At 52.1% G+C, this 19,000-nt stretch overlaps 1 protein-coding gene across 1 annotated transcript in view; it reads left to right on the plus strand.

The window, feature by feature from the left end:
• The window catches only part of LOC147087069 (junctional adhesion molecule A-like), a 100,986-nt gene that overhangs the window by 30,392 nt on the left and 51,594 nt on the right, over positions 1–19,000 (plus strand). Inside the window, 1 exon segment of the mRNA XM_085978029.1 lies at positions 12,782–13,006. Within this exon segment, the coding sequence (XP_085834155.1) occupies positions 12,782–13,006 (225 nt within the window).

A 19,000-nucleotide genomic window follows, 5' to 3' on the forward strand; every position in this document is an offset into this window, starting at 1 on the left:
AGAGAGAGAGAGAGATTGGGAGTGTGAGAGACAGAGAGATTGGGAGTGTGAGAGAGAGAGAGATTGGGAGTGTGAGAGAGAGAGAGATTGGGAGTGTGAGAGAGAGATTGGGAGTGTGAGAGAGAGAGAGACTGGGAGTTTGAGAGAGAGATTGGGAGTGTGAGAGAGAGAGATTGGGAGCGTGAGAGAGAGAGAGAGATTGGGAGCGTGAGAGAGAGAGATTGGGAGCGTGAGAGAGAGAGACTGGGAGGTGAGAGAGAGAGATTGGGAGCGTGAGAGAGAGAGATTGGGAGTGTGAGAGAGAGAGATTGGGAGTGTGAGAGAGAGAGATTGGGAGCGTGAGAGAGAGAGAGACTGGGAGTTTGAGAGAGAGATTGGGAGTGTGAGAGAGAGAGATTGGGAGCGTGAGAGAGAGAGAGAGATTGGGAGCGTGAGAGAGAGAGAGATTGGGAGCGTGAGAGAGAGAGAGATTGGGAGCGTGAGAGAGAGAGAGACTGGGAGTGTGAGAGAGAGAGACCGGGAGTGTGAGAGAGAGAGATTGGGAGTGTGAGAGAGAGAGATTGGGAGTGTGAGAGAGAGAGAGATTGGGAGCGTGAGAGAGAGAGATTGGGAGCGTGAGAGAGAGAGAGATTGGGAGCGTGAGAGAGAGAGAGATTGGGAGCGTGAGAGAGAGAGAGACTGGGAGTGTGAGAGAGAGAGATTGGGAGTGTGAGAGAGAGCGATTGGGAGTGTGAGAGAGAGAGAGATTGGGAGTGTGAGAGAGAGAGGACCGGGAGTGTGAGAGAGAGAGATTGGGAGTGTGAGAGAGAGAGACCGGGAGTGTGAGAGAGAGAGATTGGGAGTGTGAGAGAGAGCGATTGGGAGTGTGAGAGAGAGAGAGATTGGGAGTGTGAGAGAGAGAGACCGGAGTGTGAGAGAGAGAGATTGGGAGTGTGAGAGAGAGAGACCGGGAGTGTGAGAGAGAGAGATTGGGAGTGTGAGAGAGAGAGAGATTGGGAGTGTGAGAGAGAGAGAGATTGGGAGCGTGAGAGAGAGAGATTGGGAGCGTGAGAGAGAGAGATTGGGAGCGTGAGAGAGAGAGATTGGGAGCGTGAGAGAGAGAGATTGGGAGCGTGAGAGAGAGAGATTGGGAGCGTGAGAGAGAGAGATTGGGAGCGTGAGAGAGAGAGATTGGGAGCGTGAGAGAGAGAGATTGGGAGCGTGTGAGAGAGAGAGATTGGGAGCGTGAGAGAGAGAGATTGGGAGCGTGAGAGAGAGAGATTGGGAGCGTGAGAGAGAGAGATTGGGAGCGTGAGAGAGAGAGATTGGGAGTGTGAGAGAGAGAGATTGGGAGTGTGAGAGAGAGAGAGATTGGGAGCGTGAGAGAGAGAGAGATTGGGAGCGTGAGAGAGAGAGAGATTGGGAGCGTGAGAGAGAGAGAGATTGGGAGTGTGAGAGAGAGAGAGATTGGGAGCGTGAGAGAGAGAGAGATTGGGAGCGTGAGAGAGAGAGAGATTGGGAGTGTGAGAGAGAGAGATTGGGAGTGTGAGAGAGAGAGATTGGGAGTGTGAGAGAGAGAGATTGGGAGTGTGAGAGAGAGAGATTGGGAGTGTGAGAGAGAGAGATTGGGAGTGTGAGAGAGAGAGAGAGAGATTGGGAGTGTGAGAGAGAGAGATTGGGAGTGTGAGAGAGAGAGATTGGGAGTGTGAGAGAGAGAGAGAGATTGGGAGTGTGAGAGAGAGATTGGGAGTGTGAGAGAGAGAGAGACTGGGAGTGAGAGAGAGAGATTGGGAGTGAGAGAGAGAGAGAGATTGGGATTTTTGCTATGTAAGCTTTGGCAATATGGTTCTCTGTAAACTTTCATGCCAATAAAGCATTTGAATTGGAATGGATTGGGAGTGAGAGAGAGAGAGATTGGGAGTGTGAGAGAGAGAGAGAGAGCGACTGAGGGGTGAGAGAGAGAGAGATGTGGAGAGAGAGAGGGGAGAGACTGGGGAGATAGAGAGAGAGAGACTGAGGGGGGAGAGAGAGAGCGACTGAGGGGGAGAGAGGGAGACTGGGGGAGAGAGAGAGAGATGGGGAGAGAAAAAGAGAGAGTGGAGAGATGGGGAGAGAGAGGAGAGAGACTGGGGAAAGAGAGAGAGAGAATGGGGAGAGAGAGAGAGAGAGAGACTGAGGGGGAGAGAGAGAGAGACTGGGGAGAGATGGGGAGAGAGAGAGAGAGAGACTGGGAGAGAGAGAGAGATGGGCAATAAAAAGAAAATTCTACAACATCCAAATCCCAATCAAAATCTGGCTAAAAATATTTGACAGCATAATCCTGCCCATTGCACTGTACGGTAGTGAAGTATGGGGCCCGCTAAATCACCAAAGCTACACTAAATGGGAAAAACACACAATAGAAGCCCTACATGCAGAATTCTGCCGAAGCATCCTTCGCACCCAAAGAAAAACGCCAACAAATGCATGCAGAGCCGAACTAGGCAGATACCCACTGATAATAAACATCCAAAAACGAGCACTAAACTTCCTAAATCACCTCAAATCTAGCTCCCCAGACACCCTTCATTTCAAAGCCTTTCAGACCCAAGAGCTAAACCCAGAAAAGAGTCCCCTGAGTCAGCTGCTACTGAAAATAAGTACTCAGCCGGACCCTGACCAGCCCCAGACCAACACAGCCGTCCAAACACCAATCCGAGTGAACCAAATCATTAAACAATGCAAAGAAACCTACCTGGAACATTGGAACAAGATAACCGAAAGCCAAAGCAGATTAGAATGTTACCGGGCCCTAAAAAGAGATTATAAACTGGCAGACTACCTCACGACCATTAGAGACACAAAACAGAGACAGACCCTCACCAGGTACAGACTAAGCGACCACCAACTGGAAATTGAAAAAGGCAGATACAAGAAATCCTGGCAGCCTAGAGAGAATAGAATATGCGATCAATGTCTGGCCGGCGAGGTTGAAACAGAAATGCATTTCCTCCTAAAATGCGAAAAATTCAACACATCAAGAAACATATTATTCAACAAGCTAAGCCAAACAACCCCAGATTTCAAGGAATTGGATGACCTGTCAAAATTGAGATTAGTCCTGGGAGAAGGAGACAGACCATACCTTGGGGCCAAATATGTAACAACATGTCACAACCTGAGGACTGTTTAAAAGTAAGACTGTTTAAAATTAATATTGTTAAAAGTAATATTGTATGTACCCAACAGATGTCAAATCGATTGACACCTACAGAATGTTGGAAAACTGTACCTTTTTGCAATGTAAGCTTTGGCAATATGGTTCTCTGTAAACTTTCATGCCAATAAAGCATTTGAATTGGAATTGGAATTGGACTGGAGGAGAGAGAGAGAGACTGGGGGGAGAGAGAGAGAGACTGGGGGGAGGGGGAGAGAGAGAGAGACTGGGGGGGAGAGAGAGAGAGACTGGGGGGAGATGAGAGAGACTGGGGGGAGAGAGAGAGAGACTGGGGGGAGAGAGAGAGACTGGGGGGAGAGAGAGAGGCTGGGGGGAGAGAGAGAGAGGCTGGGGGGAGAGAGAGAGGCTGGGGGAGAGAGAGAGGCTGGGGGGAGAGAGAGAGGCTGGGGGAGAGAGAGAGGCTGGGGAGAGAGAGAGACTGGGGGGAGAGAGAGAGACTGGGGGGAGAGAGAGAGACTGGGGGGAGAGAGAGAGACTGGGGGGAGAGAGAGAGACTGGGGGAGAGAGAGAGACTGGGGGGGAGAGAGAGAGTCTGGGGGGGAGAGAGAGAGACTGGGGGGGAGAGAGAGAGAGAGACTGGGGGGAGAGAGAGAGACTGGGGGGAGAGAGAGAGACTGGGGGGAGAGAGAGAGACTGGGGGGAGAGAGAGAGACTGGGGGAGAGAGAGAGACTGGGGGGAGAGAGAGACTGGGGGGGAGAGAGAGAGAGAAACTGGGGGAGAGAGAGAGAGCAACTGGGGGGGAGAGAGAGTGCAACTGAGGGGGGAGAGAGAGTGCAACTGAGGGGGGAGAGGAGTGCAACTGAGGGGGGAGAGAGAGAGGACTGGGTGAACAAACATGAATGTTTTCCGATGCTTTGGCAACATAAGATGTAACTTGTCATGCCAATAAAGCGATTTGAATTGAAAATTGAATTGAATTGAGAGAGAAACTGGGGGGAGAGAGAGTGCGACTGAGGGGGGAGAGAGAGAGATGGGGGGAGAGAGAGAGAGACTGGCGGGGAGAGAGAGAGAGACGGGGGGAGAGAGAGAGAGACTGGGGGGGAGAGAGAGAGACTGGGGGAGAGAGAGAGACTGGGGGAGAGAGAGAGAGAGACTGGGGAGAGAGAGAGAGAGAGACTGGGGAAGAGAGAGAGAGAGAGACTTGGGGAGAGAGAGAGAGAGGGACTGGGGGGGAGAGAGAGAGAGGGACTGGGGGAGAGAGAGAGAGGGACTGGGGGGAGAGAGAGAGAGGGACTGGGGGGGGAGAGAGAGAGGCTGGGGGGAGAGAGAGGAGACTGGGGGGAGAGAGAGAGACTGGGGGGAGAGAGAGAGACTGGGGGGAGAGAGAGAGACTGGGGGGAGAGAGAGAGACTGGGGGGGAGAGAGAGAGACTGGGGGGGAGAGAGAGAGTCTGGGGGGGGAGAGAGAGAGACTGGGGGGGGGAGAGAGAGAGAGAGACTGGGGGGAGAGAGAGAGACTGGGGGGAGAGAGAGAGACTGGGGGGAGAGAGAGAGACTGGGGGGAGAGAAGAGAGCCTGGGGGGAGAGAGAGAGAGACTGGGGGGGGAGAGAGAGAGACTGGGGGGGGAGAGAGAGAGAAACTGGGGGGAGAGAGAGAGAAACTGGGGGGAGAGAGAGTGCAACTGAGGGGGGAGAGAGAGTGCAACTGAGGGGGAGAGAGAGTGAGAGAGTGCAACTGAGGGGGGAGAGAGAGAGAGACTGGGTGAACAAACATGAATGTTTTCCGATGCTTTGGCAACATAAGATGTAACTTGTCATGCCAATAAAGCGATTTGAATTGAAAATTGAATTGAATTGAGAGAGAAACTGGGGGGAGAGAGAGTGCGACTGAGGGGGGAGAGAGAGAGATGGGGGGAGAGAGAGAGAGACTGGGGGGGAGAGAGAGAGACGGGGGGAGAGAGAGAGAGACTGGGGGGAGAGAGAGAGACTGGGGGAGAGAGAGAGACTGGGGGAGAGAGAGAGAGAGACTGGGGAAGAGAGAGAGAGAGAGACTGGGGGAGAGAGAGAGAGAGAGGGACTGGGGGGGAGAGAGAGGGACTGGGGGAGAGAGAGAGAGGGACTGGGGGGAGAGAGAGAGAGGGACTGGGGGGGAGAGAGAGAGAGGGACTGGGGGGGGGAGAGAGAGAGAGGGACTGGGGGGGAGAGAGAGAGACGGGAGAGAGAGAGAGAGACTGGGGGGAGAGAGTGGAGAGAGATAGAGAGAGAGAGTGGAGAGAGATGGGGAGAGAGAGAGAGAGAGAGAATGGGGAGAGAGAGAGAGAGAGAGAGAGAGAGAATGGGGGGGGAGAGAGAGAGAGAATGGGGAGAGAGAGAGAGAGAGAGAATGGGGAGAGAGAGAGAGAGAATGGGGAGAGAGAGAGAGAGAGAGAATGGGGAGAGAGAGAGAGAGAGACTGAGGGGGAGAGAGAGAGACTGAGGGGAAGAGAGAGAGAGAGAGACTGAGGGGAAGAGAGAGAGAGAGACTGAGGGGAAGAGAGAGAGAGAGACTGGGGAAGAGAGAGAGAGACTGGGGAAGAGAGAGAGAGACTGGGGGAGAGAGAGAGACTGGGAGAGAGAGAGAGGGGGAAGAGAGCGAAATTTTTTCAGGGGGGGAGGGGGGAAGGGGGAAGGGGAGGGTGGAAGGGGAGGGGATGGGGGGGGTGTTGTGTATGTAACCGTTTACCTTTAAGGGAACTATAGAATGTAACCGTTCGCCTTTAAGAGCACTACTTTAGGGTGGCACTATCTATTGGCTCATGTATACTGTAATACCGATAGTGACCACACCAGTATATAAGGGTTGTGATACGTTAACTAGGGCAGAATCGCCCGAGCCTCTGAATAGTAAAGACGTGTTTTATTTTGTTAACAGTGGAGTCTGTGATTATTTATAATACAACCCACAGACTTAACATTGGCGACGAGTCAGGATTCGAACCCTGCGGCAGTTGTTCCACGGCGGCTTCGTCCGAAGACAGGACGTTGAAGAGAGGTTTCAATCCTCACCAGTCTGGAACCGACAGGCTGGAAGTGACAGGCATTAGGACCCTGAAGCCTCCATAACCTCGTGGGTAAGCCGCAGCGTTGGCTGCAAAGACAGGGCGATCGCAATCCCTGATAAGAGCCGCGGTGAAACGCGCGAGCGGGTAAGCCAGAGCCCGGGAGGGAGCGAGCAAGAGCCGCGCGAGCGGGTGAGCCAGAGGCCGGGGGCCGCTTTCAAGTGCGAGGCGCAGCCGGGCCATCGATCGCATCCGCTGATAAGGCCCGCACTCGGCCTGAAAGTCAGCGTCGGGGAACGGGTGATAACCGCCATTGAAGTGGGCGGAGAGCACCGAGAAGCGCGGGAAAACCGCCATCGAAGTGGGCGGGGAGAGCGAGAAGCGCGGGAAAGCCGCCATTTTTCGCGGGGAAACCGCTGAAGAAGAAGGAAGAAGCGGGAAACCGCCATCTTGGAAATTATTAAGAATTTCAGGAAAGTAATAAGATTTTTCAGAAAGGCTGGTGTGTTCTCAAGAAGAGAGGGAAAATAAGTATAAGTACAGCAATACTTGTGGTGTTCTCAAGAAGAGAGAAGAAAATTAATAATAAGTAAAGTAATACTTGTACTGTACTCGAAAAGAGAAGAAGATGCCTAAGCGAGGAAATATTAATGATTTTAATGCTGAAATAGAAGACAGGGCCACGTATGGGGAACGCATAGGAATATATTGCGTAGCCATATACGACAAGGCAATAACTTTGTTAAATTCGATGGGAGCAAAAACATACGGGCTTTTGAAACATCTAATAGCACCAGTTAAACCAGTGGACCAGACCTTCGAAGAGATCGTAGCAGTGCTGAAGGATCACTTGAACCCCACACCGTTGATACTGGCTGAACGATTTAAATTTTACGCCAGAACCCAGAGGCAAGATGAAAGCAATGCGGAATACTTAGTCGAACTGCGTAAGCTAGCGAAATACTGCCAGCTTGGAGGGAATTTGACAGAGGCGCTGCGGGACAAGTTCGTATGCGGCTTGGCCAAAGAAGGAACGCAGAAGCGACTCCTGGAGGAAAACGACCTCACACTGGACAGGGCTGTCCTCATAGCTTCATCGCACGAAGCCGCAGTGAAAGGAACGGCGGAAATGCAGCTAAAGGCGGCGGCACTCGGGGTGGACCAAATGACTGCAAGCATTTCCAAATGCTACCGTTGTGGAAAGACAACGCACGACCAGAATCAGTGCTGGTTTAAGAATCAAGAGTGCAGGAAATGTGGCAAACTGGGTCACATCGCGAAGGTATGCAGGTCCAGAAAGAAGACCAACAAACAAAGGAAGCCACCACCACAAGAAAAGTACAACAAGGTGCATCAGGTGGCTGAAAAGAGTTCAGACAAACAAAATTCAGACTCAGACCCAAACAGCCAGGAGTTGGATAGTCTGAGAATCCACAATGTGGGTAAAGTAACTGATCTACAGACGATCTGGGTCACACTAAAAATAGCTGGAGTCCAAGTACGAATGGAGCTGGACACGGGATCAGCTGTATCAGTCATCAACCAAAAGGACTACCACCGACTATTCTCTCACATACCCTTAAGAAATACCAAGTTCGTATTACAGACATACACGGGGCATCGCGTATACCCCATGGGGAAAATAAGAGTCAAGGTGAGAGATAGGGGTAAAGTACACCCAAGAATGAATTTGTACGTACTACCTGAGGGAGGACCACCACTTCTAGGACGGGAGTGGATCAAGAAAATAGACATGGAATGGCACTACCGACAAGCAATGACGAGTGAGGACTCGGTGCAGACAAGCAGCTCAGACTCTGAGCCGGAAGACGATAAGTCCAGCTTATGTATGAAAAACAAGGTTAACATTAACTCACAGACTAAGGTTGGAAAATCGATGGCGTGCATAAAGACAGAGAATTCTGAGTCTGTTCAAGCTACAGACATATGCATTACGGAGGAACACCGGGCTCGAACTCAACGCTATTTCAAAGTACAACAACAATTAGAACAATTAAGTTACCACCTCGTACAAGAGATGAAAACAATGAAAAAGTTCTATGACACCGAATGGGAGAGTCTGGAAAGACAACAGAACCTACTGGCTCAAGCAGAGAGCGACCATAGAGCCATCGTGACCAATTACCGATCACATCTCCCTGATGATGTTCAGGGGTTAGAATATTTGCATGATCTAGAGATACAGCAGAAGGGCAAATCACGCTGCACTGAGGATTTTGTTCTGCAATTAGAGACGGAGCTAGTGCAGGCAAAGTTAAGAGAAGTTGAATCACAGGGTGCTCTTAAGGAGATGCAGAAACAAATCTTGGACATGGAAAAGAGAAACGCTTCTTTACCTGATGAGAATAATGTGGCCATGTTGCAAGAGGAGCTTATAGGGGCGAAACTGAAAGAAGCTAAGCAAAGGATGTTGGAACTTGAAACGCAGAACCAAATCAGCGGTAATCAGCTATGTCAAGCAGAGAAGGAGTGCAAGGGTCTACATGAGAAGGTGCAATATCTCTCAGCCCAAAATAAGGGACTACTCACTCAGTTAAATGAAAGTAAACGGGAAATGGCTGAGATGGACTGCAAGAATAAAGAAGAGTTGATGGCAGTGAGACTTCGAGAGGCAGATAGCATAGCAGCCTTGGCTGAACTCCAACAGGAAATTGCGAAAGAAACAAATGAAGAGGAATCTTCAGGAAGCCAGGATTTTATTCCAGTTCTTCTCTACGACTCCTTACAAGCAGAGTGCGAGAAGTTGAAAAAACAGTATGAACAGGCCCAGACTACAATTCTGGAGGGGGTTAACTCAGCAACCTCCGAAAAGCTAGTTTCGTTGGAAGTATATGAGCAACTAAAGGTTGAACATGAGCAAGAAGTCCAAAGGCTGCAGGAAATTCTTGAGGAGCTCAGGGCCAAGACAGACTCATCGGTAGAAGTTCCATACATAGATGAGGATGTAGAGGTGAAAGACATGGCAGAATTCATAAAAATATGGAAGGAAGCCCAAGACAAATATGAGGCGGCAATTACCGAGGTTGACCGACTTGAAGAACAGTTTCAACTGGGAATGGGCCCTGAACATGAGCTAGAGAGCATCGAGGCGCAACTTCTCCAAGCACTGGAAGCCAAAGTACAAGAGGAAGAGAAGATGAAAGCATTGGAGAAAATGATGGATGAAATGGAGGAGTACGCTGAATTACGTCCAGGGGAACAGGAGAATGGGGAAACAGCTACTTCAGTAGAAGGATTAAATAGCCTGATAACGAAATCCCTGAAGGAAGGGAAAGGATTGAACGCACAAATGAGGCCAGGAGGGAAGGAAGGGCAGACATCCGAGGAAGAGCAGGATGAATATGATTGCTTGAAGAAGGGTTTTGACCTGTTGAGTGACACCGAATGTTATGAGGATGTGGTCTGCCCAAATTGTGATGGGAACTCCCAAAGTGCTGAAATCCTGAGGAAGCACTTAAGGTCTAAGGAACATAGAGAGTTGGTGGCGCTACAGATGGCAGCCGGGAAAAGAGCTCGGAGAGTTTCAAAAAGGCAGAAAAGAAAAAGAAGCAGAAAATAATAACTGTTTAAAATATTATTACTTCTACTACCTCAGTCCGAACACTACGAAAGGTGCTAAATTTGTAAAAAAAATCCAGGGACATTATCAAGACAGCCAGTGGGTTGTATAAGTCCGCACTGCTGGTTCAACAGGACGAAAGTACAAGCTGTTAAAAAAAAAAAAAAAAAAAGGCTATGGAGGATGCTGTCTGGAACGAATTAATACCAGAGACTGAATTTATGAACTGTTCCCACAGAGACTGAACCTGTAAACTGATTCCACTGAGAGTATGTTTGTAAACTGTTATATGACGTTGACTCCATTGAGAGTATATCTGTAAATTGTTATATGACGTTGACTCCATCGAGAGTATATCTGCAAACTGTTTATATAAAGTTGAAGATTGTATGTTTAACGGGATTCTGTAAGTAATAAGCTAGGAAGGGAGGAGTGTTGTGTATGTAACCGTTTACCTTTAAGGGAACTATAGAATGTAACCGTTCGCCTTTAAGAGCACTACTTTAGGGTGGCACTATCTATTGGCTCATGTATACTGTAATACCGATAGTGACCACACCAGTATATAAGGGTTGTGATACGTTAACTAGGGCAGAATCGCCCGAGCCTCTGAATAGTAAAGACGTGTTTTATTTTGTTAACAGTGGAGTCTGTGATTATTTATAATACAACCCACAGACTTAACAGGGGGAAGGGGAGAGGATGGGGGTGGAGGGGGGAGGGGAGGGAGGGAAGGGGGAGAGTCCCCGAGCCCCGCCCCCCCATCTCCCGAGCACCGCCCCCCCGATATCCCGAGCCCCGCCCCCCCCCCCGATATCCCGAGCACCGGCCCCCCCATCTCAGGAGCACGGCCCCCCCCCCGATCTCCCGAGCCCCGCCCCCCCGATCTCCGCCCCCCCGATCTCCCGAGCCCCGCCCCCCCCCGATCTCCCGAGCCCCGCCCCCCCGATCTCCTGAGCCCCGACCCCCTGAGCCCCGCCCCCCTGATCTCCAGAGCCCCGCCCCCCCCGATCTGTAGTCCGGGCCCGCGATCTCCCGATGTCCCGCCCCGCGATCTCCCGCCCCCCGCCCCCCCTGATGTCCTGAGCCCCGCCCCCCGCCCTCCCGAGCAGCGGCGTCCCACTCTCCGGAGCCCCGCCCTCCAGATCGCCGATTGCGGCTGAGAGACCCGCCCCCCGCCCGAGCCGAGCGCGGAACAGAGAGACGGCCGCGTCTCAGCTGCTCCTGCTGCGCGCGCACCCTGACCCTCGTGGCTGACGCCGATTGAGATCGGGGACAGCCGTTTAAAAAAAAGCCAGAGCGGGCTCTCGCGGGCGGGCGGTGCACGCGCGGTCAGTGCCAGCGGCGCGAGGCGGCCCGCGGGGAGTAGGCAGGGAAACCCCGCGGGCTGGCAGCCGTTAGCGAGCGGCTCACTTCGGGAAGCCGCCCGCTCCGGCCCCGACACCGTCAAACCTGAGAGGGGGAAGTAGAGAGAGAGAGGGAAGAGGAGAGAGAGGGAAGAGGAGAAGGAGAGAGAGAGAAATTTTTTGAGCTTCAGGCCTGCCTGCAGCGGGCCTGGAGAGCAGCCCCGAGTCCCCCCTGCGCGAGGGTGAGGAGGAGGGGGGGGGTTGCTAAGCACAATATAAAACTGAAATAAATTGTTAATTAATGACCTAACACATAATTCAAATATTTACCTTAGTTCCCTAACACACTGAAAGTGTGGGGAAAAAATCGTGAAAAATCAAGATGGCGGCCACTCACCTCGGTTCAGAAGGATAAGGCCCGCCCACACACGCACCGATTGGTTGACCGGTCAGGTCACCGAAGCGTAGGATTGGTCAATCGTCGAGTCACTCGACACTCAACTGTAGGCTGGCACGCGCCAGGAACCCGCCGTCCGATTGGTCGACCTCAACGTCACACGGTCGCTAATGAGATGCTAATGAGCGGAACGCTGAACGTTTTTCGGATACCGCGGGCGCGATTTTTGTCCGGCCGAAACGTAAATATGCCTATGACCGGTCCGGAATCGCAAGCTTTCTTTTGAGGCAACGCGCGCGTCGGTACGCTCTATAACTTTCAAATGTATAGAACACAGACAGACAGACATCGGGACAGACAGACAGAAGAGCCGCTTTATATATATAGATATAATAATGGACACACAGCACCTCCTGTACTGACTCACCCCACAGTTATATTTATAATATATAATAATGGACACACAGCACCACCTCCTGTACTGACTCACCCCACAGGACCAGGAGCCTGGGACTGAACTGGAGCCAGAAGTTGAGGAACAGCCCCTTCAAATAATGGATGAGGGGCTGCAACATCTCACACTCTATGGACACATGATACACAGGCTCAGGAAACAGGTTTCCAAAGCTTCTGAAACTCACTATTTTAAAATGGTCCATGAGGAAGTCCAGTGTCAGTAACAGAAACATCTCGTTTGCATATGGATCCTTTTATAAGGGGCACAGAGAGGTGAGCTCTGTTTAATGGGAGACTTTCATTTTCCAGGAATTCCGTGGCACCAGGGTTTCCCATCTGATGTGGTGGGTGAGCAGCTGAAAGATTTGTCACATCAAGTAGGATTCCCAACTCTCCCGAGCACTGCCACAGGCAACAATAATGGTGCAAGGCAACCTCAAAGACTTTGAAACGGCCTTCCAGACACTGAGAGGATCAGTAGAGAAGGGAAGGACTAGCCGCAGTGTAACTACCAGGGAGAAAGCCACACACACTCCCCACACCACTTGCAGCTCAACAGGAGTAAGGCAGCCTAGCCAGGAGGGAAGGGAGCCCCCCAGTTCTGACCAGGCACACACCCTGGGGCCCCACTGCTCCATGGTACAATTGACCAGTTCCATGGTACAATTGACCAGCCACAGAGTAACTACCAGAGAGAAAGCCACACACACTCTCCCCACCACTTGCGGCTCACCAGGAGTAAAGCAGCCTAACCAGGAGGTGAATGAGCCCCCCAGTTCTGACCAGGCACACACCCTGGGGCCCCACTGCCCCCTGGTAAAATTACAGAAGCAGTTCACCCAGCTGGAGATAGAGCTGGTTAAGCTTAAGGAGGATGTCCTTCAACTGAAAAGCGATCAAGAAAGCAACATTTCAGCACTGAAGCAGGAACAAAATCAAGAGAGGGAGATCTACAAGAGAGAGCTGACCTTACTTAGGAAGCAGGTGAAAGAGCTGCAGAAAGAAGGGGAGAGCTACAGGGGAGAGATAGCGGCATTGGCCCAGCAACTGGAGGCCAGAGACAAGACAGTGGAGAGCCCTACTAAGCAGCTGCACTTTTCCACAGAGCAACAGCAGCAGACCCTGATGCACTATCAATTGCTACAAAAGACTGGAAATTGAAAAAGTAATAAACAGGCTTTTATTACCAAAGAACAGAGCATGCCTCTTGTGGTTGCCTGGTATCCAAAAGGGCCGGGGGCTGCCGAGCAGCGACCTTTATACCCAGCCATGAGGGTGGAGCCAGGGGCGGAGTCAGCTGAGGCATGCACAGACAAGCACAACAATATGCAAGAGTGAACAACAGTACTAACAACAGTGGTGAACAACAATACTAACAACAGTGGTTTACCACATTCACCCCTTGTTTAGAATTGAGTCCGGCGGGGTGAAGTGCACTAAAAATTCGTGTACTGAAGTCTATCAGGAGGCCTTGTAAGCCGTCCTGAGCATCGCAGCAGCGGCGGTGATGGTGCAGCATCCAACGTTGAACCCGGTGTCTCGTTCAGAGGAGGAGTAGCAGGTGGCGGACCCTGGGGCTGCTGCATGCTGTCTACAGGGGTCAGAGCATGGGAAATGGGAGGTAGCGATGTCTCGAATGGAGACTGTGTCCTCCCGCCCGTCCGGGTACACCACGTAAGCATACTGCGGGTTGGCGTGGAGGAGGCGCACCCTCTCGACCAGGGGGTCTGCCTTATGGGTCCTCACGTGCTTCCGCAGTAGGACGGGACCTGGAGAAGTCAGCCATGTTGGTAGCGAAATCCTCGACGTGGACTTCCTGGGGAAGGAGAACATTCTCTCGTGAGGAGTGGCATTGGTGGGTGTACAGAGCAGCGACCGAATGGAATGGAGCGCCGCATGGAGGACCTCCTGCCAGCGGGAGGTCGGAAGGCCCTTAGATTTTAAGTTTAAAAGGACTGCCTTCCAGACTGTCGCATTCTCCCTTTCCACCTGGCCGTTACCCCGGGGGTTATAGCTGGTGGTCCTGCTTGTAGCAATGCCTCTCGCGAGCAGGTACTGCCGAAGTTCGTCGCTCATAAAAGATGAGCCCCTGTCGCTATGGATATAGCTAGGGAATCCGAACAATGCGAAGAGGTCATTCAGACATTTAATGACCGTGGTACTGGTCATGTCCGAGCAAGGGATGGCAAACGGGAAACGGGAGTACTCATCAATTATATTGAGGAAGTACACATTGCGGTCAGAGGAGGGGAGGGGCCCTTTAAAATCGATGCTCAGCCGCTCGAAGGGGCGCGTGGCTTTGATCAGGCTCGCTCTGTCTGGCCTATAAAAATGCGGCTTGCACTCGGCACAGATCTGGCAGTTCCTGGTCATGGTCCTGACCTCCTCGATGGAGTAGGGCAGGTTACGGGATTTGATAAAATGGAAGAACCTGGTGACCCCCGGGTGGCAGAGGTCATTGTGGAGGGTCTGTAATCTATCAACCTGCGCGTTGGCGCACGTACCACGTGATAGGGCATCTGGGGGCTCATCGAGTTTCCCGGGCCGGTACAAGATATCGTAATTGTAGGTGGAGAGTTCGATTCTCCACCTTAATATCTTGTCATTCTTGATTTTGCCCCGCTGCTTATTATGAAACATAAAAGCTACTGAACGCTGGTCAGTGAGCAGGGTAAATCGTTTTCCGGCCAGGTAATGCCGCCAATGTCGCACAGCTTCCACAATGGCCTGGGCCTCCTTTTCGACAGAGGAGTGTCGAATCTCGGGGCCCTGGAGGGTCCTTGAGAAAAAGGCCACGGGTCTCCCCGCCTGGTTAAGGGTTGCAGCTAGGGCAAAGTCGGATGCGTCGCTCTCCACTTGAAAAGGGAGGGACTCATCCACAGCGTGCATTGTGGCCTTCGCAATATCGCTTTTTATGAGAGTGAAGGCTGCACAGGCCTCTGCTGTCAGGGGGAAGGAGGCGGACTTGATGAGGGGTCGGGCTTTATCCGCATAGTTGGGCACCCACTGAGCATAGTAAGAGAAAAACCCCAGGCATCTCTTCAGTGCTTTCTGGCAGTGGGGGAGGGGGAGCTCCATAAGAGGGCGCATTCTATCGGGGTCGGGGCCGATGACTCCGTTCTCCACTACGCAGCCAATAATAGCAAGGCGCTTAGTACGAAACATACATTTGTCTTTGTTGTATGTGAGATTCAGCCGCTGGGCCGTCCGGAGGAATTTCCCTAGATTAACGTCGTGGTCCTGCTGGTCGTGGCCGCAGATGGTGACGTTGTCTAGATATGGGAAAGTGGCCTGGAGCGCGTTCTGGTCAACCATCCGGTCCATCTCCCGTTGGAAGACAGAAACTCCGTTGGTGACGCCGAAGGGAACTCTGAGAAAGTGATAGAGCCGACCGTCAGCTTCAAAAGCTGTGTACTGGCGGTCCTCAGCCCTGATGGGGAGCTGGTGGTATGCCGACTTCAGATCAATCGTCGAGAACACCTGGTATTGTGCTATCTGATTGACCATGTCAGATATGCGGGGGAGTGGGTATGCATCCAACTGGGTGTAGCGATTGATCGTCTGGCTGTAGTCAATAACTAGGCGCTGTTTTCCGCCAGTCTTCACCACCACCACTTGTGCTCGCCATGGGCTATTGCTGCTCTCGATAATCCCTTCCTTCAGGAGTCTCGCTACCTCGGATTTAATGAAACCCCTATCCCCGGCACTGTAACGCCTACTTTTGGTAGCGATGGGCTTACAGTCGCGGGTGAGGTTAGCGAACAAGGAGGGGGGGAGACTTTAAGGGTGGAGAGGCTGCAAATGGCGCGCGGTGGGCGATTTAAAAACTGCTGGCTGCAGACCATGAGAGGGGGGAGGGGTCCACCGTATGCTAAAGTGACACTCTTAAGGTGGCACTGAAAATCCAACCCCAGTAGGACGGCAGCGCAGAGATCGGGCAGGACCAGAAGTTTAAAATTTTTGTATTCAGTACCCCGCACTGAAAGAGTCACCATACAGTAGCCACCGACTTCCGCTGACTGGGCTTTGGAAGCCATAGAGATGCGATGACACGTCGGCAGGACCGGGAGAGAGTAACTGCGCACCGTGTCGGGGTGTATAAAACTCTCCGTGCTCCCGCTGTCAAAAAGGCAGGTAGTGGCGCGGCCGTTTACCGTAATGTCCATCATGGACCTGGACAGTTGATGCGGGAGAGATTGATCCAGCGTCACGGAAGCCAGCGTATGTTCAAGCACGTCGATGCGGTCGTCCGATGAGGCGGTGGTGGAGTCCGGGTCCCCCGTAACCGAAGTCGGAGGCGTCCAAGATGGCGGACAAAATGGCGGCGCCCACGGTCCCGATCCCCACGCGGCTGGGGGAGCCCAAGATGGCGGGCAAGATGGTTGCGCCCACGGTTCGCACACAGCGCTGCTGGCGTTAGCGGTCTTCCCTTTGCAGGCGCTAACGTAGTGTCCTTTCTTCCTGCAGCCGGAGCAGGTAGCATTCTTCGCGGGGCAGCGTGCTCTAGGGTGTTTAGCTTGGCCACAAAAATAGCATTTTTGTGCCTTGGACATCGCTGCAGCAATCGGAGGTGGCGGTCCCATGGCCCAAGATTGCGGCATCCACGGCGCGGGGCGATTAGGGGAGAAAGCGTCCATATTTCTGTGGGCCGCGTCGAGCGAGAGCGCGAGGGACACTGCCTTTGTCAGGTCTATTTCACCCTTCTCCCGCAGCCTCTGCTGGGAGTAGTCGGACCTTAGACCCGCAACGAAAGCGTCTCGTATCAGTCCCTCCGCATGTGCCGCGGCCGATACTTCCTTGCAGTCGCAGCCGCGTCCGAGTACCCGCAGTGCCCGTAGGAAGGCCTCCACCGATTCCCCGGGCTGCTGTCTGCAAGATCTTAAAAGGTGCCTGGCATAGACCGTGTTAACCGGGCGTGCATACTGCCCTTTCAGTAGGTCGATAGCCGCCGCGTAGGTCGTCGCATCTTGGATTAAAGTATAGACTTGGTGGCTCACCTTCGAGGCTCGGATTTTCAGTTTATTTTCATCAAGAGTCACGGTCGAGGCTTCCAGATACGCCTCAAAGCAACGCAGCCATTGTGCGAATTTAGTCGACGAACCCGCTTCTTGGGGGTCTCGGTCCAGGCATGTTGGTCTGAGGGCTCGCAGCAGCGCCTGCTGCTCAGCGTTTTGCGCCATCGGTTGATCAGCATCCGCAGCCAACATTTAACTTTGGTAATAAAATTGATGCACTATCAATTGCTACAAAAGACTGGAGATTGAGAAAGTAATAAACAGGCTTTTATTACCAAAGAACAGAGCATGCCTCTTGTGGTTGCCTGGTATCCAAAAGGGCCGGGGGCTGCCGAGCAGCGACCTTTATACCCAGCCATGAGGGTGGAGCCAGGGGCGGAGTCAGCTGAGGCATGCACAGACAAGCACAACAATATGCAAGAGTGAACAACAGTACTAACAACAGTGGTGAACAACAATACTAACAACAGTGGTTTACCACAGACCCACACTACAGGGAGTGCCACACAGACCAACCAGTACACTGAAGCCCAATATGCCCCCCCCACTTTGGAACCATAGCCGAGCCGCTCACAAGAGGAGCACACACACCAGACACTACCCCCCCAGTCCAACACACAACCGGTGAGTCCAAGCGAGAGTCACCAGCCAGTAAACACCAACAAGGCTGACATCGTAATACTCATAGACTCAAATGGGAGATTCCTCCTGGAGAAAAAGCTCTTCCCTAAACATAAAGTAGACAAGGTCCGGTGCCCAACATCAGACAAAGCCCTGGAATTGTTGACCACAACCCAATTAGGCTCCCCCCAACACATCATAATACACACCGGCACAAATGACCTAAAGGCCCAGCAGAAAAGGGTGGCAACGTCGCTACGAGCAGTGATTGAGAAGGCAAGCACCACCTTCCCGAACACTAGAATCACTGTTTCCACACTGTTGCCGAGAAAAGACTTCCACCACAATACAATCCACGAGATAAATGCCAGCATAGCACAAGACTGTGAATTAAAACAAAATGTGCACCTGGCCCAACATCCCACCCTCGGTGTGGAATGTCTTCGCGACCACGTCCATCTCCACAAGGAGCTAGTGCTGGTCTTTGCTAAGGCACTGAAGGTTGTCGCTCTTAACCGGGTCCACACCCAAACTCCAAGAGGACACCCCCCCCCCGGCCATCAGAGACCAGCGGGGTACAGCCCAGGACCACTACAGAGACCAACCAGGACCAGAGAGGATCCCCACACACATGCCATCAGAGCACAACACCAATGTCCGACCTGCACCATGCCTGCCCTACAGGGGAGCAGGACCACCCCAGCCAGGCAGAGGGAGATGTGCTCAGGATGTGAGCAATACTACAGGCAGAGACAATTCATTGAGACATAAAGCAGATGCTCAGCATCATCTGCGCCCGCTTTATGGATCAGGAAGCATAATGACTAGTTGTTAGAAAGATTTGCAGCTATATATTCTCAGCATTTATAGACACTTGAAATGTTCTTTTTTCCTCATTTAACATGACAAACACACACACACTTATCACAGTAAAAGACCAATCTTAGCATGAAATCCTTGCGTATCTCAACCTGGAATATCCAAGGCCTACGCTCTTCTGTGCTTGGCCTGAAGAGCAAGAACTCAGAGTTCCTAGATGAAATCAAAGATCTGGACATTATCTTTTTGCAAGAAACCTGGTGTAGACGAGAAGGGCCCACTGGTTGTCCCCCTGGGTACACAGAGCTGGTGGTCCCCTCCAATAAACTGCCAGGAGTAACCCAGGGCAGAGACTCTGGAGGCATACTGATTTGGTTTAAAGCAGAGCTTCGGAATTACATTGAATTTATAAAAAAGGGCGAAAACCACTTATGGCTCACGATTAAGAAAGGCATCATTTCTAGCATGCAAAATGTTTTCATTTGCGCACTCTATATCCCCCCGATAGAATCCCCGTACTACAAAGAGGACACCTTCTCCAACATTGAGAGGGACGTTAACCAATTCCAGGCCCAGGGGAACGTGTTGATCT

This window comes from Somniosus microcephalus, unplaced genomic scaffold (assembly GCF_052327205.1).
Source record: "Somniosus microcephalus isolate GS21.2 unplaced genomic scaffold, FLI_Smic_1.0 unresolved_chr6, whole genome shotgun sequence".
Taxonomy (NCBI): Eukaryota; Metazoa; Chordata; class Chondrichthyes; order Squaliformes; family Somniosidae; genus Somniosus; species Somniosus microcephalus.